The sequence below is a fragment of the Psittacula echo genome (assembly GCF_963264785.1).
Source record: "Psittacula echo genome assembly, chromosome: 1".
NCBI classification, from domain to species: Eukaryota; Metazoa; Chordata; class Aves; order Psittaciformes; family Psittacidae; genus Psittacula; species Psittacula echo.
This window is the reverse complement of record NC_137735.1, coordinates 97120339-97144242: the sequence shown is the minus strand read 5'-3', so window position 1 is coordinate 97144242 and position 23904 is coordinate 97120339. Positions and strand designations below refer to the sequence as shown.

Genomic DNA, 23904 nt, shown 5'->3' with positions numbered 1-23904 from the left:
GATATTTACTGTATTAATTTGCAATACCTGAAAAAAGCCCTGCTGAGTTTGCGCAGTATTTACACATTGATTGGCTTCTTCCTTGCAAGCAAGTAGCGGCATCCCTTCCCACCTCGGTCCTTCCCTCCCCCCAGTCCTTCCCTGGGTTTAAGCTACTCATAGTCAGAACAAGAACATTCGGTCTAAGAAAAATTTCTTAGAGTAGTATAATTTCATAAAGAAGATAGCGTATTTACACACATCTAACACATGAAAATACTCTATTTTATACTAAATTTCTGTTTCAAATAAACTACAATACTGCATCTTAGCTTTGTGCAGCTTTAGAAGACAGTCCCCATCAGGCACAAACTGGGCTTCCCACTCCTGCTTCAACTGGCAGCTTTGCCTTACAGTGGTGCACTACCATCGTGTTCAAGTCCTGACAGGTCTCCAATTGTGGTTTGCTTGCTTGGGAAAGGAATAATGAAGTTCTCAGCAAAGCCATGCTAAACATCCACTCCTTTAATGAGCGATCCTTCTAGGATGATATTGAAATCTTGCAATGTCTGTAGGACTCGGATAAGGGAGTTGACAGTCATGCGGTCCCGTAGGAGAGCATTCTCCTCATACATCCTTGTAATGGGTGGGCACTCTGCCAGCAACGGGATCCACTGAGAGAGCAAGTGGTCCCTGCAAAGAGGATGAAGAGAATTATTTTAGCACCAAGTAAACAGGTCTCAAACATAAATTCTCCAAGAACACAACTCAGAATATGCAGACTCTTTTTGAGGGTGATGCATGTTGTTTCCACATAGAAGTTTCCTTTGTAATCATAACCCTTGATTATGTTAATAAAACACAGGTAGCTGAACATACATGTGGGAATATACATGTAGGAATACAAGTATATTGAATGAATATACATGTATATTAAATGAATACTGGATGAATATACCTGTAGGAATACATGTATACTTGTATAGCTGAGCATACTGTAGGAACAAAGATAGAAGGATATCAGCAGAACTGGACAATTGATTTTGGAAGAATTCAGCAACATTTTCAGATCAGGAAGAGAGAAAATAAAGCTCATGCAAAACCAATAGACTGTTTTCCAACTGATTTTCCACATACCCAGACAGACAGGACAAAAATGGTACTCATTTCTAGACATACCAACTTCCACCATCCAAAATATAACCAAGCCCCACCTCCCTCCCCAAGTGCAAGACAGAAAGCAAGGAAAGACTGAACTAGAATAGTTTTGTCAAAATTGTAACAGACATCCCATTTTCATAGGCAAAGTGATTTAATGAGGCTTTAGAAATGCACCAGCTCTTGCAAGAGAACTTTGCATTCACATAGGCATCACTTCATCAAAAATACAGTTTCAAGACAGACTTCATACCTATGACTGTCAAGCTAACAGTTATAAAAGAGCTCAAAACATTTTTAGCAGTTTAGACACTGCTTCTTTGATCCGATTTTTCACATAGTACTAAAGCAGCCTTAATAGGTATTGGGTAATAGATGGGTATGAGATGTCTTAAAATGGAAAACTAAAGGTAATAACAATGGTGCAAAAATATTCTTCTAGTCTAATGCAAGAGGACACATATATCAAAGAGCAATTACGTACCTTGTCCCCAGGCAAACCAGAATCTGGAATTTGCCATCCTTTCCAATGTTCCTTGGAGCAGTATTGATGGCGTTCACATAATGACAGAAGGTTTTGCATGATGATCTCTGAAGCAAAAGGGCCTCCTCATTATCTCCAATCTGGTCACTGGTTTCAAAATAAGCAACAGCTTTCTCTGTGGTAGGAAGAAAATCAGAACCCAGTGAGATGTAACTTCATTGAGACATAGAATTAGACAAGGGAATACTTAGAAAAACAACTTGCTGAGAGCTAGTACACAGTTTATATACAGATTTCTCACTCTCAAGACCATAGGTAGGTGGTGATCTCCACCTTTGCTACATAGCAGCAGTCAGCGGACTGGTTGATGTCTAATACAGTTAGGTAACATCAGGGAGCTGCACCAGAGTACCTGTCAGTGGTTTCATTCTGAATGATACCATCAGCTTTGATTTTTCATCTTTTCTGAGTAAGCACTTACCCTCAGCCTAAGTATCTCAACTTGTATGTTTTAAGGGAGTAAGTACACCTTAAATTACCACAATGCAGGCATACAGATAAGCATCACAGAAGACCAATGCAGTGATTAGGAGAGTTCTCACAAATTACTACAAATATAAACCTTTCACTCCCTGCCCCTTCCCACGTCTCCCCCTAACACCAATTGCTACTCTACCCCAACCTCCAGCCTACCTTGTTTCTGGGTAGAAAATTGGCTGTTTGAACACTCAATTATGAATAAATGACTAGAATTTGAAGTGCTCTTAAAGTTCTGCCCAGATTCACATTCATCCTTTATACAGAGCTTAGTATTTCTCATCTTCTATCTTGTTTCTCATTGACTTCAAGCAACCTGGAACAGATGCCAGGCAGGAACAAATGGCACCTTAGCTCATAAGAACCCAAGGTCTGTGTATGAGTAGTCATTTTGCACTTATCTTTCTTCTTCTGCCTCCAAATCACCTACCACCTTACCTATGAAATCCCAGATGAAGACATTCTTATGAAAAATGCGAGCAGATTTGAATCCATGGTGAAAGACCTGCTCCAGTGCTGCAACCAGGCCGTTCTCTCCACACAGCAGAATGGTAAGGCTCCCTCTCTGTGAGGAAGGGAGAGTCTGTAAGTACAACTTGTCTTGTTTGCATGCCAGAACCTTCAAATTTAAAGGTTAATAGTCCCTACTAGTACTTCAGTTCCATTTCGCATTATAAAAATATTTACATAGATTATAGGTTCCAGGCAAGTAATGAAAAATAGGAAGTACCTCTTTCTCTGGCTTGTGAAAGTGCTTCACAATATTGTTCACAGCTTCCCCAATTCCCTCTTGGATCTGTCCCGCATTAGGTTCTGTGAAATGATGGAAAGCATACTAGCTGAAGATACCAACTTTAAAACATTCATCAAACTCTCATGACATAGCTTGAACTGCAGGAATTATTCTGTGTCTTTAACAGAGTTCAGGCAATCATTTGTCTTGTGTAATCCTGAGCCTTATTACAAACAACTGATGAGCAACCCTGGAATGGTCAAATAAATTGCCTTACTTAAAAATGCACAACCCAAGGATCTGGCTTGCTAAATATTTTATTTGAGTTAATCACTTCTTTCTCATTACATAGAGTACAGCAACCCTGACATGAGGAGATGTGGGCTGAAAGGCTGTAGCCCAGTCATTTGGCTCACTTCTACATGACAGAGGTCAGAAAACCCAGCACTCATTAATTCCTGACTGGAACCCACAATGTTTTATTGAGCCCAAAAAAGTATCTAGACACATCTCAAGTCATTGTACCATTGTGAGGGGCCACAGGGAGAGAATATTCCTTGTTAATAGTTCCAAGAATAAGTTATTTTCTGTGTTAAAATGTATGCCATATTCCTACTCTGAATCTGTTTAGCTGTATGCCTCTACTATTGAATCATGCTATGCTTCCACCTGCAACCATCTCATCTTCCTGTGCAGAAAATTGCCTACTTGCAGAAAATTATTCAGTCCCTCATTCACTTTCTTATTAAAACAGACTGAACTTTCAAAACTTCATTTTAAGCAGATGTTTGCCAGATTTTCATGGTTCTTCTGAGAGTCCTTTCTTATTTTTCAAACACATGTAGGTTGTTATAGCTTGCCTTACAATTGTTATTCTGGAAGCATGGAGTAATTCAGCATCATTTTAGTACATCAGGACCTCCACATTCTTTGGCAGGTCTAATACAGAGCCTCATCTAGCTCTCAAGACAAGTGAATTACCGGGTCTTAGTGTTCTCAGACATAAGGAAATGCTCTGGTGCCCACTTCTCCAGCTAATATGGACTCCTGTGAAAAGCTGCAGTGGCCCCATGGTGGTTTTTAGATGCTGCATTGTTCTTGGAGGCTACTCTTTCCTAGCCTGACATTTCAGCAGTCATGTCGTCTAGTTTTACAGGGGCTGGACAGATTTATGAACAGGATCTACACTGTGCTCATCAGTTTGCTTTAGTGGAGAATGCCTCACATGGCCCTTACAGTCTCATGCCCTGCAGTAGCCAGATGCAGTTACTCATAAAAGCTAATTTTAGGAATGCAAAGTTGATGTCCCCCGGGGTCCCCCTAAAGATGTGCTCCTCTAGAAGGCAGTTCACAGTATCCATATCAAATTCTGACCTGCCCTTGAGAGAGGACTGTCTTCCCACTGACTGCAAAGTGAGCTGGGAAGCTGAGCAGCATCAGCTACTGCAAATTCTGCTGCCTCCTCCTCCCTCATCTCACATCTCTGTGCTCCAAGGAAAGAGATTATTATCTCTCAGCTGTCAAATGGGGGACATTGAAAGAGGCAGCGTGTGCAGCCACAGAACAAGCTGCAGACTCACAAACTGGGGCAGGAAAAACTCATCAGCTTGCAGCTATTCCTCTGTACCAAGCCTCTCTTTAGTAGGAGCAACCCTGTTCACAACAGCTTTATCTCTCAGCCGTTGCTGCCCCCTTGTCTAGGGCCATGGGGAGAAAAGAAAGGACTTACTGGTGTTCTTCCCTGTGAGGGAAGTGATGCTAAGTCGTCGAGCCGTGGTAGGAGATTTCTGCTGCGGTGGGGTACGGCACTGCTTTCCCAGCTCTTCATCAGATGTGGAGGACACCAGCTCTCCAATGAGTATTCGCTCCAGACTGCCATCATCAACACCTTTCCCCAGCCATCTCCCACAGGGAAACCTGCCAGACACCCAGGACAAGCACAGGTCAGCCATGCAAGCAGTCTGGCTTCATCTCAAAGCTAGAGGAACAGCTAGCACTCAATGAACACTGCTAACAGGCAGGAAACATTTTGTAGCCAGAAACGTTTCACAAACCAGAGCTCAACAGGCAGCATTTTCTGCACAACCAATGATCCTTAGGAAAAGGGAAATATGCAAAGCGTGCGTGAAAGCCTGGGACAACAAAGTGTTATACGTGTATTTTATGGTCCACATCTTGATTTCTGCCAGGTTCTTTTTCACTTGCAACCACAACTGATATTCTGCCTTTAAAAATACTGTCATGATTAACAACTAAATTCCCCCACAGAGTTGAAGCTGTGACATCTCCTCATACTCAAATCTCATACAGCACATTCTACCACTGTATGTTTTGACCCAATCCACATTCCTAATGAAAGCCATGAACATGTCCATACCCCCAGTCTTTGTATCCAGTTTCCTTGTACTTTCCTCCTGTGGCCAACCCTGAGCTCATCTTTCTGAATTATAGCTTTACAAATCTACATTTAGATAAAAAACCTAAGTCTGCTTAGCCAGATGCTTTGTAACACCGATGGTGAATTAGGAGATCATTTCAATACAAGAGGTGTGAACTCAACAGAAGATTAAGAAATCATCAAACCCTTTTATTTTCTTGCAATTTGACTTTCTGTACATTTGTACAGTACTTAGACATTTGAATATTTTTAAAATTAAAAAGAAACAAAAGATTTGCCCTGAACTATAAATCCAGCTCTTGGGGATTTAAAGAGTTCATCTCTGCACAATTTACCACACTACTTTAAATCAAGAGATTAAATAATTAGACACAAGCATAAGAATCACTTCAACAGTATCCATACCGTCTGTCCTGTCTCAGAAAGATGCAAAGAAAATCCTACGTTCATGTCTCAATCAGATTATTTGACTTCAACTAGGGCTTCTGAAATGAAAGAACTGGGGTAGGGGAGACCAGCCCAACCTTACCAGGTACCCAAATCAGCCCACAGTGCTCCATCAACTGAGGAAAAACCTTCTTGCTTTCTCTAGATTTAACAAGTAAGAATTTCAGACAAAGAAAATTAAAACTTGCTGCTTACTTGTATGTGTGTCCTGTTATTTCATTTCTGACCATGACACAATCAACCAGCCACTTGGCCAGTAGCCCTGAGTTGTCATGACCAATCTGAACGGTCGTCAGCTTCCCTAAGTTCTGGCACTGAAATGAATAACAGTTTTCACTTAATTTAAAAAACAACAGACCACATCCCCACCACCACCACATGCACACATATGGTCTCAAATGTATGTTTTTATTCAGTTTCCTTTGATTTATACAGCAAGTATTTTCAACCAAACATGCAAAGCATTTTGAAGAGCAGAATAATTAAGGCAGGAGAAAAGAAATAACCTGAAATAAAACTATTAAAAGCTTGGGAAGAGATTACATTCTTTGTTTCTTGTGAACACTCACTGACTATTTCTGAATATTAATTACACATTTCTGAGCTAAGGTGATAAAAAGTGTTCTTTTGTAGAAAAATAGGTGTTTAGCACAAACAGCTTTTCAAAAGTACATTTTGAGCATACTGACCTTCACTTGACTCACTCTACACTATGAAGCAGTCCCTAGATCCTTTTTATTTTCAAAGATTGATTTACTTATTGTTGGGCAAGATAAAAATCACTAACATGAGACTCTTATCATAAAGATACAGAACAAGGAAAACAAGAGACTGTGAATTCCAGTGCAAGATGTAATTATAGTTGGGGCTGGCAGCAACATCTATTAACGTCACCTAAACATTTCCCTTGCAAGACCTTGGTTTTCATTGCTTCTAATACTGCCAAACAAGCAGCTTGGGCTGACATTTTCCATAGTGGGTGGCTGCTCAAGTTGATATTTTAGGAAAACTTCAGCCAAAGGAATAATCCAGAATAGTCTTGGTATGGTCCTTAGAAGTGTCTAAATGTCATTTTGCTTGTCACAAGCCTGGGGATCTTTTCTATGAAATACTAATATCTGAGAGGCAGCCATTGTATTATGAAAATATACTCTCCTTGTCAAAATCTACCTATATTTGGCAAGAGGTTTTCTTTTTACTATTGTTGAAGAACAGTCTGCATATGCTCAATGGACACAACTTTAATTTTAGTAGCAGATTTTCCTAAAAAAATCAGTCCTTACTGGATATCGTACAGCCTGGAGCTGCAGGAGCCTGACAGGGCTTTCCCTGCAACTCCTGGTACCAGCTGCTTTGGGTGGCACTAAGCCAACCTGTAATTGACGGGTGGGAAAGCAGAGGGGAATGCTGGATAGTTAAATGCAGAGAAAACCACAGCAAGCATGGAGAAGAGAGCCCATGGCGATGGTGGGTAGGTCTATGGTTTGAGGGGGTAGCACCTGAGGCCAGGAAGTTGAAGAACTCAGGGGCTAAATGGGCTGGTTGGAAGGAAAGCAGCAATGCTGGACAAGGAGGAAAAGAAATCTGGGACTCATCAGAGGTAGAAAGGAACCTGGGGTGATGGTTAACTGGGAAGACGCATTGAAAGAGGGTAAAAGCAGCTTGCAAGGGAAAGGATGAGTCAGAAATGAATGCTGAAAGGGAAAACTAGGCAAGGAAATGTGAAAGGGAATGGAGATATGGAAATATATTGGCTAGGTGAGAAAAGGAGGCCTGGGTGGGGACAAGGAGAGCAGTGAAGCCTGTAGTTGAAAGTGTTGTATGCTTGACTTTCATCTAGCACAGGAGGGGAAGGCAGTGCTGTTAGCCTGTACACACCTGTATGTACAGCAACCCTGCAAACTTGGACAGCATCTGAAATGCTGTGATCTTAAGAAAATAAACTCTCAGCAAATTAACGCTTATTTGGAAGCATGTTTCAAATTGAAAAGTAAAATGCGAAGAGTGTGTACTCACCTCAAATGTCATTTCTAGGTGATTTTTAGGAATCTGCATTACACCTGTATCTCCTAGTTCCCCTGATACACATATCCATGGGTTTGACGTGGTTATTGCATTGCTCAGTTTTTTGATGGGAATTATCACTGACCTGTAAGGGATCACTAAGAACAGAATGGGGAAAATAAGTTATTCTTGACCTTTTTCCCTCCTGCAGTAAACACAATTTCTGGAGTAAACCACATCTCTTACAGAATCATGGAATAGTTTGGGTTGGAAAGGGCCTTAAAGATCATATAATTGCAAACCCCCTGCCTTGGGCAGGGACACCTTCCACTAGACCATGTCACCCAGGGTCTCATCCAACCTGGCCTTCAATGCTGCCAAGGATGGAGCATTCATCACTTCTCCGGGCAACCCATTCCAGTGCCTCACCACCCTCACAGTAAAGAACTTCTTTATATCTAACCTGAACTTCCTCTGTTGAAGTCTGAACCCATTACCCCTTGTTCTATCACTACAGTCTCTAATGAAGAGCCCTTGTAGGCCCCCCTTCAGATACTGGAAGGCTGCTCTGAGGTCTCCATGCAGCTTTGTCTTCTCCAGGCTCTCCCTTGGAGGTTAAAATCTTGTCCTGTGCCTCAGTAACCTAACGAGGAGCGCTCCTCCCACAGGGGCCGAACTAAGCACGCAGAGTGCGTCTCACCGAGGGTCACAGCAGCAGCCGCAGTACAGTCGGAGCAGCGGCTCTGCAGCCCGGTTCTTGGGGAGCTCCCACCGGCATCGTTACCGCGAGCAGCCCCAGCGAGGGGCCCGATGCCGCCGCACGGTGGAGCTGCAGCCCCGCGGCAGAACCGGCCTCCCTCTGCAGCAGAGCCCGGCCGGCGCAAGGACCGACCGGCCGCAGGCTGACGGGCTAACGGGTAAACTGGGCTGCGGCGGGGCCCCGCGGGCTCAGCGGGTGAAGGGAAAGGTTATGGGGGGGAAAGGAATGTCAGAAATGCCGGCATGGCTGGCAACGGCATAGCCGAAGCCTCAAGCCTCATCTGTCTCCGTGGACATCCCCCCATTCAAAAACATCATCACCACTGTCATAATATATACATGTATATGGCTGCCTCATCCCTGGCAGTGTTCAAGGCCAGGTTGGTTGGGGCTTTGAGCAACCTGGTCTAGTGGAAGGTGTCCCTGCCCATGGCAGGAAGGTTGGAACTGGATGATCTTTAAGATCCCTTCCAACCCAAACCATTCTATGACTCTGTGATTTTGTAACTCTGTTATTTTATGCTGCTGCTTCTTGTTGTTATTATATAAAAAAATATTATTAATTTGCTTTTAAATCTGCACCACCCATTACATGCTCAAGACAGGGACTGCTACTCCCCTGGATTCAGATTTGACTCAAATACTGCACATTAGCACTGCAAGGCTCGCCCGCCGTATGTTTCACAAGCTGCCTTTCTGACTGAGGAAGATAAGGCAGGCTTTTTACTTTTTTGTGTGTGCCATATAATGATATTGCACTCAAAAAATACCCTCAGATTCCAAGCGCTGATCCTACAGGGGAAAGCTGTCAAGCTGGATGCCCCAGAGAAGTAAGGTAACCAAGGATGAGTGAATCTCTTTGAGCTGTGCTAGTTCTGAGGGGATTTATTGCTTTAAGGGGAGAAAAAGTAGAATGAGTGCCTGTTTTGACAGCCACCTAAAACTTGCTTCACTTCGCTCTGAGCAGGCAGGGAAATGAAGAGTACGGGCTGCCAAGTCAGTCCAAATAATTAGGTCATTTGATGGGGTCCTGCCTTCTCTGCAGTGCCCAGTGCTGGAGAGACAAAGATTCATTCTCAGACTTCAATCCAATCTCTGCTCTTCTTACAAGACAGGAAGTGAGAGGGAATCTTTTAGGCATTTAAGGAGAGACAAAAAGAGATTTAAAATATACATGAGAGCACAAAGTGCCTTGTATTTCATCCTCCAGACCTCCTCAGTCTGCAGGAGCCAGAAAGAAGCATCAGGATGTACTTGTCTGGGAGGGAAGACCAAGGAGCCTATACAAGCACTCTGTGCTGATTGCTCTCCTTTGTGCAATGCTTTTATCCACAGCACTCCCACACGACCTTGGCTCTCCAGCTGGTTTCCCAGAGCAACACCCAGCACCCATGAGCCTGGCAGCAACAACCAAGGTTTCCAGATAAGAGCTCGTCGGCTCAGGCACCAGCACCATCATCCCTTACAAATCGTGACAGTAACTAATTTTTATTCAGGGGGAAAAAGATTGATTCTCCAACTCACTGATTGTGGTGAAGACGCTTGTGAAGCAGAAGTAATCCACAGCATTGAGTGAGAGCAGGTGATACAAGAACTGTTCCCGTTCTTCTTCACAGCGCAGGAAAGCGTAACGCTTGTAAAGCTTCCTAGTAGAAACAAATTAAGAGTTGATCTTAATGGGAGGTATGAAAAGTGAGATTCCCCAGCTAACACAAGCTGCTGGAAATCCATCGGGAGCATTTGCTACGCATGTGTTTTACAGATGACTCTTGGCTCCATGCTACCATAGCAAGGCTACAGGGTTCATCTCATTAAAGGATCAGGTTTTGCTGCAAAGCACAGATGTAAACTAACACTACCCACCACAGCAGACCTGAACCAACATACAGCAACCTCCTTTCTTCCCTGTATCTTCCCACTGTGGAATAGCCTTGTCTAATAACCTAATCTTCTTCCTGCTCCATCCTGCAACAGAGAAAACTAAGCAAAAGGCACCAAACCAGGAAAGGCACCAAGCAGCAGCAGCAGTGCTCCCAACACTCTTTCAGTTCAGTGAACCTAGTGTACATCACCAACTGCCCAAAGCAGTGCAAAGACACACCAGGAGATAACCTGGCCCTGCTCCAAGAAAGCACAGAGCTTGTGACACTGCCTGCAGTCTGAAGGCAGCAGACTCCTTCAGACCGCTGAGGTAGATACCTTAGATGAAGATGAAACTTAGATGTAGGTGAAACTTCAGGAAAAGACAGGCCTGCCACCATGCCTTTAAACGTATGACCTAAGAGGTGATTGTCTCCACCTACTCTTCTTTCTTCCTGTTTGGTAGCTTCTGGCATAAATCATGCCATGTAAATCATCACAGAGCCAGAACTGCATGTGGTAGTTAGGATGTTTTCATACGGTTTTGTTTGTTTGGTTAGTTTTTTCTAAATGCATTGCTTTGAGAAAATAAAGTCAAGGAACATCTACACGGGCAGTGCCTCTACTTGAAAGAGGAGGCAGAGCTTGGGCAGCTGCTGAATGGCTGGGAGGGCTGGCCTCTAACCCAGCTCACGGCAGTCAGGATGAAGGTGAGCCAACCTAACACAGGGCTGCTGTGAGAAAAGGGGCATTCCTGTGCCTGCTGCTTCATTTGCACAAGATACAGTGACTGTAGGGTAGCAAAGTGGCTTGTGTCAAACCCCTGATCTGACCAGCACCTAATGACTCCTTCCTGAAAATTATGATGTTTTCCATGCGGGTGAGCAGGCTTCTGCCCTGCTGGGTGGGCAGAACCTTCTCCCTCAGCTAACCTCTGCCTTTAAATCACTTCTAGCTGGAATCCACAGTACCCAAACAGGGCACCTGGCTGCACCCCAAACCTGCACAGCACCTTGACACACCACTGAGGAAGACCTGAAAGTGAAGCTTGAAGAAAAGAGCCAGCTTACTTGGCAAGAGCTTGGTTGGAAAGCAGCTGCTTCAGGTGCTGAGACAAAAGCTTCTTCTCCAGAGAAAGCCTTATCCAGGCTCGGGCTCGTCCCACATCGGTCTTTATCTCACTCATGTTCTGAACATGCCTGAAACAGGTGGGAAAAAAATAATAATAACAGATGAATCATAAAAATTCTACATGCTTTAAATGGCAACATCCAGTGTGATGCAGCATCTGAACTGGAAAACACACAGCCGGGCCCTGCAGAGCCCTGCACTGCAGTGCTGGCCTGGGGACATGGGCAGCCCTTCCCAGGCACAGCAGGGTGCAACCTGGGCACACTACAGCCTGTATCAGCTGCTCTGTGTTGGTGTTTGCTTCGCCAAGATGAGCAGGGGTAGATCTGCTCATCCTTGCATTGCCTGAGGTAGATGTCCTCATGGACACTGCTAACACTTTAAACAAGCAGCCACCTTGTGAGACCCAGTTATGTTATCACAGTTGCTCCCCAAGCTGCCAACACGAATGGGTATGTCTGGGAGGACAAAAGAGAAATACATATCTGAAGAGTTTCTTCAAACCACAATTTACTCTGAAGGCTCTAACACACCCCTGGATGGCAGCTGCAATGGGAAACCTGAGAAAAAGAGGACTGGGGTAAACCGAGTGACAGGCACTCACAAGCAGTATCACATTTCCAGGGATATGAGGTCCTTGTGTAAGTGACAATCTGACTAGGCCTCCTCATGCTTGGTCTGTAGCAAAGCACCCCCACAGGGGCTTTCTTCTATGGTTTTGTTTTTCTTTTTTTAACCTTCCCTTATTTCAGCTTGGAGAATGTCAGAAACCCAATTTTAGAGCACAGGGAGCTTTAGAAGAGGAAGAGAACTGCCATGGCAGGGCGAAGTTACTTGCAAAACCCCCCAACTTGGTTAAATAAACAGCAAAACCAAGAGTAACATTTTCCAATAGATGAAAGAAGAGGCTGCAATTTCTTAATTTTCATGCAGTTTACATGTTAAGTGCTCAGGCAGTTGAGCCCTCCAAAGGTCTGTGGCAGGCTCCAAGTACCACTAGCTGAGCCTTAACTATCTCTGTTGTGACTTACTTTCCAACTCCTGCATCTTTCTTGAAGGCCCTCTGTGCATTGCTGAGTGTTAGGGAATGTGGCAATATTTACTCCAAAGAAAATCCATCAAAGTCATGCTGCAACTGATGCTTTTTACATCACTAGCATAGTCTCACTGTCTCGTGTTTTCCTCCATCTGTTACACCAAACGCGTGCTTTGTGTTATATTTGGACCCTCTATTATTTGAGAAAAACACTCTCTTGTTTATAGAGCTTCTTTACCATAACACGACCAGGACCTTGAGGGCAAATTTGCAAACTGAAACTTAGTGCTGTCCAGACATAAGAGCTCACTGTGCACAAATGGTGTGGATACACCAGGTATAGCTCAGCAACACCTTTCTCTACCAGACTGACCTACCCGAATCCTCGAAACTCAGGTCTACCCTTGCAATCCAAGCTAAGGTGTCTCTGTCACACAGCTCGGTGCTTTATGTACATATCAGAAGAACCATCAGGAAGGAACAATCAATAAGAGTAATGGTGGATTGCCAGTGGCAAAACCTAGGTTACTTAAAACTCCTCTTAAAAAAAAGAAAGGAAAAAACCCAGATGTCTTTCTAAAGAAACTTTTCTCCTGTTTCCTAACATGATACATGGATAGATCTTTGATGGATCAGGTGAGAAGTACTGACTTTTACTGACCTGTAAAACAAATGCAGGAGGGCACATTACACTCATGTACTAGTCCTTGCCCTTATAAAAGCAAGCCTGGCAGCCTCTCTCAGTCAGCAGCAATGCCTATGAGCTGAATCACTGCTGAGAGCCTTGCTCCTGGCTCTGGAAAGCCCTTCCTGGCTCAGCTTAGCAGCCAGCGCTCGACCTTCTGGCCCAGACAGCTGGGCACGTGAGTCCTTGAGAAACAGGATGCGCACTACATTCAACTAAATCCATTGAGACACTCACCTCAGACATTTCAAGTCTTTTGAGATAGGAAGATCAAAGCACAGACTATCATCTCCCTCCCCCCCTTCCCCCTCACTGCTCCGCCTGAATTACATCTAATATGAAACACTGAGTAGAATATGTTATTTTGCTGTGAGAAGATTCAAGTACAGCTGGACTCAACCTCATTCCATGGATGCTCTGTACCTTTTCATTACTCATATCTGGTTCAGACCAGATTGGCAAAAACTGTGCATTTGGGAAAAATAAGGCTCTGCAACCATGCAGATTGACAGAGACATAAAAAAAGATTCAGTTATCCATCTTGGTGTCAGCAAAGCAGTTTAACAGAACAGAGCATTCGGGAACTCAAATTTATTTCACCCTCAGTTGTGAGAGTCAGAACAGCTCTATTTTTATCAGTGACCTAAGCATTAGCACTGTTTGCTCACCACTGCACAGCAAACTCTTCTTGTCAGGGTACTGAACAGCAATTTCCATGCAACTCCCTAGGTTGGGACTTGCTTTTAATCCCATTAGCAATAAAGAAAAATCTATTTACCCTGTCAAATGTAAGCCTGCGGAATGGTGAGACATACCCTCTGCAAATAGCTGTGCTGACAGAAGAGGCTACAGCTGCTCAATATCACCATGGCCCTGAGGATGGTGTGCATGCTCCCCATCCCAGTGCAGTCAGAAACAAGCTGCATTAGCTCGTCTCTTGTAGGTAGCAGGTCCTTTCTAACCCAGCTTCTTTTAACTGCAGCAGGTTAAGCATGACTGCTGTGAGCCCAACACCTGGGGCCCACATCCTCTGCTGCAAGCTCGACACGGGAGGGGAGCCACAACACGGGCATGAAGGCAAGTGCTGGCAGAAAGGAAGAGCTTGTCCCATGGGGAAGGCCCAGATGGACCAAAGGTTTCAGAAAGTTGTATTGGTGCTGACTGGTCTAGCTGGACACTCAGCAACGTGCCTGAGGGGTGAGGACACGCTGGAGGCAGGCTGCAGCAGGAGCCTGCAGGGGTGGGAGGGATGCTACAGATCCTTATCCAGGAGAGAGGCTGAAGGGCATACTCCCCGAACACACTTGTGCAGAGACTCTCCATGCACAGAACCAAAATAAACATCTTGAGCATCTTCCTTACCACATCTAAGATGCCTGGCTTTGTGAGGGGGGCAGAGGACACAACAGGTTACCTGTGGCATAGGCCCATTGCACATTCAGACAGTGACTCCTTTTGTTGTTTACATAACCTTGCATGAGCCATCAAAACCAAGCTGTGCTTAAGGCAATGCTTTATCCTCTAGCCCTTAGTTCAGTTAGCACAGCAACCCTGGCAATTTAATAGTTACCCATCCTTTTATCTTCAGCATGAATCTGTGTGTGCAAACAAATACTAAGCAACACTCATTCCAAGCAGGAGAAAGTATGCCACGAGATTATAGATGACAAATTCAACTCACCATCTGCCCAGCATTTTCTATGACCACACATGTTTGTAGGCAATCACAAATACCCAAGGTATTATAAAAGGTAATGTTCTGCTTCTGTGAAAAGCAGAACAGAAACTCTTCACAGAAGCAGAACACAGTTTCTCTGAAAAAGCAGCAGAAATATTCTTTCAATTTAAGCAAGAGAGCTCAGATCTGTGCTGGGCTTTCATTCTTAAGTGGAAGTACATGGAAGACAAAACCCATGCATGCAGCAGCAAGCACACATGGGCTCCTGTCAGGAATCCCCACCCAGCACGCAAGTTTCCGCTCCAGATCCTCCTTCATCCTTTCCTCAGCCTGACCCTCTACATGCCCATCAACCTCACAGGACTGAATCAAGTAAATAGCTGCTGTGTCCCATGAGAGGGATGCTAAAATGACAGACACACATTCAAAATGACCTCTTGGCATTATGTTCCTAATTACACAATATATTCCCCCTCCCTCTTTCGCATGCAATTTTAGCCTTACATGGCATGACATATTCTTCAGACTGAGAGCACAAGATTCAGACTATATAACGTCAAACTAACAGGTTGCACACTGCAGGTGGGAAGTACAGATATTTTCTTTCAGAAGTCTGACTAATCTGTGTGATGTCACATCAGAAAAATATGTATCTGTACTAACACACATAGCAAAGATCACATCACTGTAACCATGGCTTTGTGAATTAACTACAACTAATCTTATTTTTACCATAAGATTTTTTGCCATATTTTACATGGTAGAAGGACGTTGTATTACAAGAAACAATACTCATGTAGTCTCACAGATTGCTAGCATTTGCTAGCAGCTTTTTACAGGTGAGCATTATTGCACCACTCCTCCCCTCTTTCCATGGCACTTTTACCTCACTGCCATCCCTAGTTGGGATCCCAAGTGAAGTGTCCAAACAGTGGCCTGACCTGGCAGCAGCTTTATCAAGGAGATGCCCTGAAGAACTTCTGCCTGGTACTATCACAAGGGTCTCCACCATTTTTTACTCCTTACTCCTTTTGGCTCCCAACCAATACTGCTTGTGTGTTTTCCATTGGCTTTTTACTAAAATAAATCAAGCGCACGTGCAAAAAAATTTTGCAAAATGAGAAGGCAACACTTTGTAGATATTAATGCAGGCTGAGGAGAAGGTTTAATTCTCTGTAGCTTCTGTAGACCCAAAGCCAGTGAGAATCTTTACCTTACGCTACATAATTAAAACCACAATTAATGCTTTAGGAAACAAAGTGCTTACCTCATATCTTGTATCAGGGAAACCCTCAAAGTAGGAAGAATAATTCCTGTATCAGACTTCCGTCTTTCTGTTCCAACAGCAACTGCGGCGGAGAAAATATAAAATTAATATAAAATATTATTAATATTAATTAATAATACAAATTATTAATTATTATAATCAACATTAATATAAATAGAGTTAATATAAAATTACAGTAATGGTCTGCAATGCATTTGTTTTACAAAACAACCTTAAGTGGCTGGTAACTGCAATCTTTCTGTGTGTTATCATTAACTCTATCCTGGAAATGTAGAAATAGACAAAATGAAAAATGCTTAATATATTCCTTCCTTAATCCAGCACTGAAGTTGCAGATTTAGCTTCCTCTTGTGTATGTGAAATACATTAATATAAATCTGCGTGGCAATCACTTTTATTAGCAATACGTTTCTATGGAAAGCTCACAACTGAGAAGGACGTGGTAGAATTAAGCTACAGTAGCATACTTGATGCTAAGAATGCCATGCATTTCTGTGCTCCAGTACTGTGATCAAACTGCTTTGTGGTGACACATTTTGCTCTCAGGAATTTGTGCCTGCCAGCCAGATTGCTCAGTGCATTAGTCACTGAAGCTTATTAAAAAGTCTTTTCATGAGTGAGACTAGTTTGTCCGTAGATGTGTCTTTGAGGACCGATCATACAAGTTCCCATCTGCAGGACTGGGACAACTGGGGAATCCTTGGAAGACAACCCACTAAATTTCAGAGACTTTTATTATAATATCCATCAGCACTCACTGAGCAGGGAGGTCTCAAGAACATCAGAAAACCAACCTCTCTCACAACACAGAAGTGATTTAGTGATTGCAAAGGGCCAAGCCCTAAACTGAGCACCTAGACTGATAGATAGAGATTAATTACACAACTTCTGAACTGTACCATCCACCAGTCTAAGGATTTGTTAAACATGGATTTATTCACATTGAGATTGGAGACAGATTTTGCTCACTGAAAGAAAAATGTCAGCTGTCTTAGACACAGCTCCACACCCTCAGCTTCTTCAGAAATCCTCTCCTGTGGAAGCACTGCTTCTCACACCTCACTCAATGCTGATTACAAGGGAATTCAGGTAGCGAACAGACATCAAGCGATTTTCAAGATACGGATAATCAGTAGATCCTTTGCCTCCAATGTCAACCTATTTTGTTCAGACATCAAGGCATCTTCACAATGATTATGAAAGGTCTCAAAACGTAAATGTGGTATTAGCAAGCAAATACACTGAAAATCCAGCATGGGTTTCATGTGGCTGCACAGTTCCTCCAAGGCCCAAGTTCATTTGCTGTGATGGACCCTTCACGGAGTCAATTGCCAAGTACTCACCTGGAGACTCTGCACTATGCTCTTGCTTCTCTTCTCTCTCCTGGTACTGAAGTAAATGGGACCACAAAGCAGATTTTCCCTGCAAATTGAGTATGTAATACATAGCTTTAAATAGATCAGGCAAAAGAAAACAGGCCAATGAACATGGCAAAATAACGGGATGGCATTTCAGTGGGTAAAAAGTTCCATAATGGCAACCAATCCTTCTGTCTTGGGCTGTGAAACCTCAGGAAAAGTACAGAACCATCCCACTGCCCTAGCAGTCATACCTCCCACTTTGTTTCTTTGTCCTGTTCCTGGGTTTCTTACGTGAAGGTTGAAAGAGAAGAAACCAAACACCTATTTGACATCATCATTGCTATTTCCAGAGGTACTTGTCAAATTAAAAGAAGAAAAAATAAAGCAACCTGCCCCAAACAAAACCCCAAACCCTTACAAGATACGAACCAGGGACTGTGAGCCCAAAGGTTACTCTCACTTTCTGCTGGAATGATACCACTGAGTAGCAGCTTAAAAGGTAGAGATGGCATTCAGTATTTGCTAGACTACTGTACACACAAAGCCCCGAATTTCCAGTTACCAACCTGCTTGACCTGCAGACCGTGGCTCCAGATTCTTTCTAGCAGATCACAGAGACTAGCAATCAACGTATTTTCCTCCAGACCTGTTATGTTGGCTTCTCCATGTCCCAGCTCAACTGCTTCATGGCCCATCTTCTCTACCAACATACGTTTAGTCTGTAAAAAAAAGAAAGAAAAAAAAATCTCCAAAGGTTTCTAAAATTATTATCCAAAAAGGGAAAGAACTTACAGATTATCTTACTTAAACATGCTTAATCTAGAGACCACTGCTAATGGCCTGACCAGAGAAACTTTAAATCTCTTTACAGAAGTAGTAAGTAAAAAAGAATTATAAACAAAATAATTGCATGATTACTGCATGCAGTCCTATTTGTATACCCTTTATCTATTGTCCTATTCCTACACTGCTGATCTATAATAGATCACTATCAAAACCAGAATATAGACTAGATACACTTTCAGCCTTACTCAGTACTTGGTTACAGCTATTAGAGTTTCAACTGCAACTGACCCAGAGACACAAAAAAAGTTGTATTTCCATGGCTGTACAAGTTTCTTTAACATTAGAAACTGCTGTAGTTAATTTGCTCTGCATAAACAACATGCACAACAGTTGCACATGCTGAATGCTTCCCTTTTGACTTAGGATCTCAAGCCCTCTAGTTATGTTTAGGCTAGTTGTAAATATGAACAATTAAAAGGAAATTCTCCCTAAGACATCTGATAATGCTGATTCTCCTTCCTGTTTTTTTTACTGTTTCCACCAACTTTGACTGTATAAAAAGAAAAGTGATAACATGTTCTTTTCTTTCCTAGCAGTTGAAAGATACAACACTAAACGGATATCCACCAACACACCAACTCCATTCCAGCTGTGAAGGACTCTGAGGATGCCACTTGTGGATGCTATGTAGGCTCAGTGTGAGGGGAGAGCAGATGAGGAGGACCTACCTTCACACGACATTCCTTCAGTAACCCTTCCACAAATTTCCAGTTGGTCTGTGCAATCACGGCTGGAGAGAGGTCTGAGAGTTTGGGCTGCCTTAAATTTTTTCCTAAACTCCTGGCCTCCTGCATGTATTTCTAAAAATAAACAGAACATTCAGGTATTACAAGTCAGAGAGACTCTCCTCGTCCTAATCCTAGGCAAGCAAATGCTGGTGAAAAGGAATGAGCTAGCGTTAATCTAGGAACAAAATCATGATTTGCCTGATGTTTAAGTGTCAGGCTGGAGAAGTGGAATGCCCCCTTCTGACAACAGAAAAAGCAAGGTATTTTCCAGTCTGGTACTGAAACAGTCAATGTTAGCTAGTGAAGTGTACTGTTAGCCACTAGCACAAGGTTAGCCACAGCAAGTGCATAAAAGTGCAATACCTTCATTCAGCAATAAAGTCTAAACACCAAGGTTTTGTTCACTGTTATTTGATTCACACTTAAAAAAAAAAAATAAATTAAAAGCCATTTGTCTGATTTGTGACCAGACTCTGCAGGAATTGAAAAAAATCCTTTGAAAATAAATTACAATAAGCAGAAACACACTTACTGAATGAGAAAGATTTCATCCATTACTTTTCATCTGGATAGTTTATGTGGGAAAAATAAGACTTGATTTTATTCTCAATTAACTTCTTAATTACAAGTGAAGCTCATCTTAAACAAAACTGACATTTAGAATCATTCATGTTTTTACTGTGGGGCAGTAATTGAGAAGTATGGACAAAATTTAGCATATTATTAAAAATAAAACAAATCCAAGCTATAATAAAATACTTTAAAACCCTCCTGCTCCACTGCCTTCTTGTTCAGGGATGGGGTGTTTCTTGTTAAGCCAAAACCCCCAAACCAGTCAACATGTTGAGCAAAGCTAAGAAGCTGGCCTCATATAGGTGTGCAAACGTGAAGCCTATCAAAAAGTTGTCGAAGCATTATTCGTAAAGTTTTTGTTAAAATAAGCAACACTATAGAATGTTGCCAAATAAAAGTACTGAAACCCAACACTCATAGCCTGGTGTAGGAATGCTCCATTTCCATAGTGTGTTTTTATCCAGTTAATGCTGCCTCTTTTGGGGATGGTATGTGACAATGACTGCTCTTCCCCCTGAGATGAATGGGTCGCATCCCTCCAGTGTTCCAGCGCTGCTGCTGGCTGGGTTTCTGGGGAACTGAGAGGTCACGATGGCTGCTGCATCCTTAGAGCTTTCTGTCTGTGTAGAAAGCAATTTATTTCATAGAATCATAGAACGGTTTGGGTTGGAACAGACCTTAAAGATCACCTAGTTCCAACCCCCTGCATGGGCATGGATACCTTCCACTAGATCAGGAAAACTGAAAGAAAAACCCAAACATACTGAAGTTAATTGAAACAGCTCACTCTTTTTTTTTATGGAGGAGTACAGCTTTTCTGACACAACCGGATTTTTTCAATACAAAATTTGGACAAGAACCACTTAACATCAGTCCAACAGGTCAGATAAGCATGTAGGGTTCTGCCACAGAAAACTGTTCAACAGACATGCTCAGCTAGGTGATTACAGTTTCACCAATACTGTAAGGACTTAAAAGTAGTTGAAAAACTACACATGGAAATAAATTTAAAAGAAAAATCACAGCGTATTGTTCAGCAAGCAGTATCACAAGTGATTTCCATCTAACTCAGTGCAAAAATTAGAGCAAAACCGGTGAAAGAGTAATACAGGGAATGTATAATTAGGGAATCTAGTGTTTCTTTCTAAATGTAAAGGAAAAAGTTAAATGCAAAGTGTGGTTATATTCTGAAGAGTACCAAACATGGATAACCTTACTTTGTTCATTGTATGTCTTGTTATTATGCTACAATAAAAAAAAAAATACAAAAAATATTAACTCTTTTAAGTTCAAGAGAAGAATAAGGGTGGGCTGAGAGAAGAAACTGATTGGCCTTTGCCTGTTCATCAGCATCCACACAACACTGTCCTCTTCCACACTGAGATATGATGATCCAGCAGCCAGAATGCAACGCTTTTAGGACCTGACACCCTAAGTTGAATTGCCAGGTGGGAAACAGGAAAGAATGAAGCAAAGCAAAATTCTTGCCTTTCAGCCTCAGAGCTTTCCTGTTTGCCAGGGAACTGGCCTGGAAGCCTAGAGCTCATTTCCAGCTATTTTTCCGATTATAACCACACTTCTGAGTGCTATAGGGATGTGCTCATATTCTATGAGAGAGGGAGCGGTTTGAGACATAGTGAAGACAGCAGTTCCTCATGCTAACAACATCTCAAAAGCAACTTTCAACAAGAAAAACTCAAACATACCAGGCAGCACTCAGAGAAGGATTTTTTAGGAGGCCGTGCAGGAGGGGGTGGTCCCTGATCCCACTCCCAGAAGGCCATTGAGTTCTGACGAAGCAAAAGCTCCTCCGATGGCTAAGAGGAGGCAGATGCCCCAATGGCAGAATAGCCAGAAAGAAAGAAGAGACAAAGCAGAAGAGGCATGCATATGATCCACAGCCAAAAAAAGAAGAAAGTAAACACATGACAAAATACTGAAAAGGCTCTTCTGAGATATAACACACGAGGCAACGTTTAAAATACACTTGCAAAGCCATGTTAGCAAAAATAGCAACAAACATACAAGTGCTGTTTTGCTGAGTTTCCACGAAACATCATTGAAGCTGTGGTTCAAGAGTCTACTCACCCATTTGGGTTCTTTCAGAAGGCAAATGCCAACACTGGCCAACATAATGCAACAAGATTTACCACAAAACAGCATGAATGTTTTATTTTTGCTAGTGCCATACAGAAGAAGCACATGGAATAATATGGCAGAAAATATTTAATGATGGAGAAGAAACTGAAAAGATGGGAAGGAAATGAGTTCATGTGAATGACATTTACAAGATGCATGGCAGTTTCCAAGCTTCAGGCATAAAAAGCCCCAAAGTCTTAACCTTTCAAATAGGCTTACTCATATCAGGAATCTTTGTGAGAAAGAGAGAGAAAAAAATTCCTTTAAAAAAAGAAGCCCTGCCTCATTCGCCTTCACAGCACTGACATTTATTCAAGGACTTGCCTTTTCCAGAGACCTTCAGCCTAGCAAGAACCCGGCAGCTGCACCTAGTAACATGTAGTAACACAACCAAATCAGCGACTAAGCCATTTTCATGACAACAAAGGGACTGCCTTAATCCAAAATCATAAAAGCATTTTATTTATGTTGTGTGCTTTGAAGTTGCATAACATCCACAAGCATCTGCGACAAGCAGCATCTAAATGGCTACAAAGACCCATACAAACCTTACGACTGCCACAAAACTGCCCAAAGCAATAACGCATCATTACCGTAAACCTCACCTCCTGGCTCCCAAGCTTGTGCCACTCGCAGAAGATGCCACCTACCTCCCTCAAATCGTTGTCCAGCCCAATGTGCTCCGAGTGCTGCCGCAAGCGGTCCTTCCTCCGCTGTGTGGTGGTGCTGCGACTGGCCCAGCGGCTGCCAAGTCAGAGAGAGACAAGACATACATGAGAGGAAGACTTATCAGCAGGGAAGGCCTGGGTCAGGAGCCAGAGAATATGCGATTGCAGCAGGAGAAGTGAAAGCACAAACTTGGACCTGCAGTAGATGCGGGTGCAAGCTGGTGTCCGACCTCCCAATGGGAAACCGCCTGGCTGGTGACAGGCCAGCATGCACCCAAGGGACAAAAGCCCTGACAGAAACATGCCTGCTGCCTGCCAGGGTCTCCAGTGAGAGCTCCTGTGTTACCCAAATGCAGGTCATGCCACAACATTGATGCCACCACTATGCAACCGGTTATACTTGGGTTACCCAACACCACCATTGTTTGCTGCATTTGCTGAAGTTTGATAAAAACGGTGCCTGTAGGAACAAACAAAATAAAACAACTTCAGCAACTTCTAAGATTCCCCACTTTTACGGGAGGAGGTACTTCTCCTTTCTCCACTTCCTCTGGTACTCCCAGGAATAATTTCAGAGCAAATTCTTCTTGCAATGAGAACTACTGTGATATTGGATGCACCTGTGTCTAACCACCACAAACAATGTTGATGTTACTGGGATTAATCACGTTGCTATCTCCACCGTATCTTTTCTTACATAGAGCTTCAAAATACCACAGAAAGCCTTTATTTTTTCTACATATTCATGTATGTCCAATTGAATTTTTCCCTCATCTGAAGCTGTTACCTGAAAACAGCCACTTTCAGACAAAAGGTTTGAAACTAAACAACCTTAAGGCTGCAAGTGCCCAAGCTTCCAAGTGTCCAAACTTCTTTATGCCAAAACATGATAATTCTGTCCCAAGGACTTTCTAGTCTGACTTTAGGTTTCCTAAGGATACCACAGTCTTCTGTCAAATCCTTGAAAACAAAAATGCTCAGCTGATGCAGAGAATAAAGAAGTTAATACGTTACATACAAAAGAAAGCTGAAATAATGCTGTAAAAAGCAACCTGTCGAGCACTAAGAATAAGTATCTTAATGGACAGGAAGGCTGTATCTTCAGAATGAGATTACTTAATTACTGTGGTTGCATTTATTAAAATTCAAAATATCATTCAAATAGAGATAAAACAAAGCCTCCAAGCATTTATCCTTTCAGCTGCTCCATGCAGCTCCTGCACTCAGAATTAAAAGAGCAAAACCAAGGCAAAGCAGAACACAAAGCCTGCCCAGAGCAGCATCCAGCTCCAGTGCCTGCCAGGATATATGGATAAGCAACTGCTCTCAGATGGTTTCTTCTACAGGACCTGTGATCAACAGGCAGAGCCCCTGGCATTTGAGTTCTCTTCCTTTGATACATCTATACAGAA

General features: G+C 42.8%; 1 protein-coding gene across 5 annotated transcripts in view; it reads right to left on the bottom strand.

The window, feature by feature from the left end:
• Positions 1-488: 488 nt before the first annotated feature.
• DENND5B (DENN domain containing 5B) overlaps positions 489-23904 on the bottom strand; it is a gene marked incomplete at both ends in the record, with an annotated part of 113053 nt that continues 89637 nt past the window's right edge. For 3 of the 5 annotated variants that reach the window (XM_080631812.1, XM_080631813.1, XM_080631814.1), the window contains 14 exons: positions 489-672; positions 1622-1796; positions 2597-2723; positions 2889-2971; positions 4621-4808; positions 5932-6050; positions 7753-7898; positions 10024-10145; positions 11430-11558; positions 16157-16238; positions 17521-17599; positions 18105-18257; positions 19053-19184; positions 22475-22568. In XM_080631812.1, the coding sequence (XP_080487938.1) occupies positions 489-672; positions 1622-1796; positions 2597-2723; positions 2889-2971; positions 4621-4808; positions 5932-6050; positions 7753-7898; positions 10024-10145; positions 11430-11558; positions 16157-16238; positions 17521-17599; positions 18105-18257; positions 19053-19184; positions 22475-22568 (1813 nt within the window). Of the gene's footprint in view, positions 673-1621; positions 1797-2596; positions 2724-2888; positions 2972-4620; positions 4809-5931; positions 6051-7752; positions 7899-10023; positions 10146-11429; positions 11559-16156; positions 16239-17520; positions 17600-18104; positions 18258-19052; positions 19185-21391; positions 21503-22474; positions 22569-23904 lie in introns of all 5 variants that reach the window. The other 2 variants (XM_080631810.1, XM_080631811.1) reach the window with 1 other exon arrangement.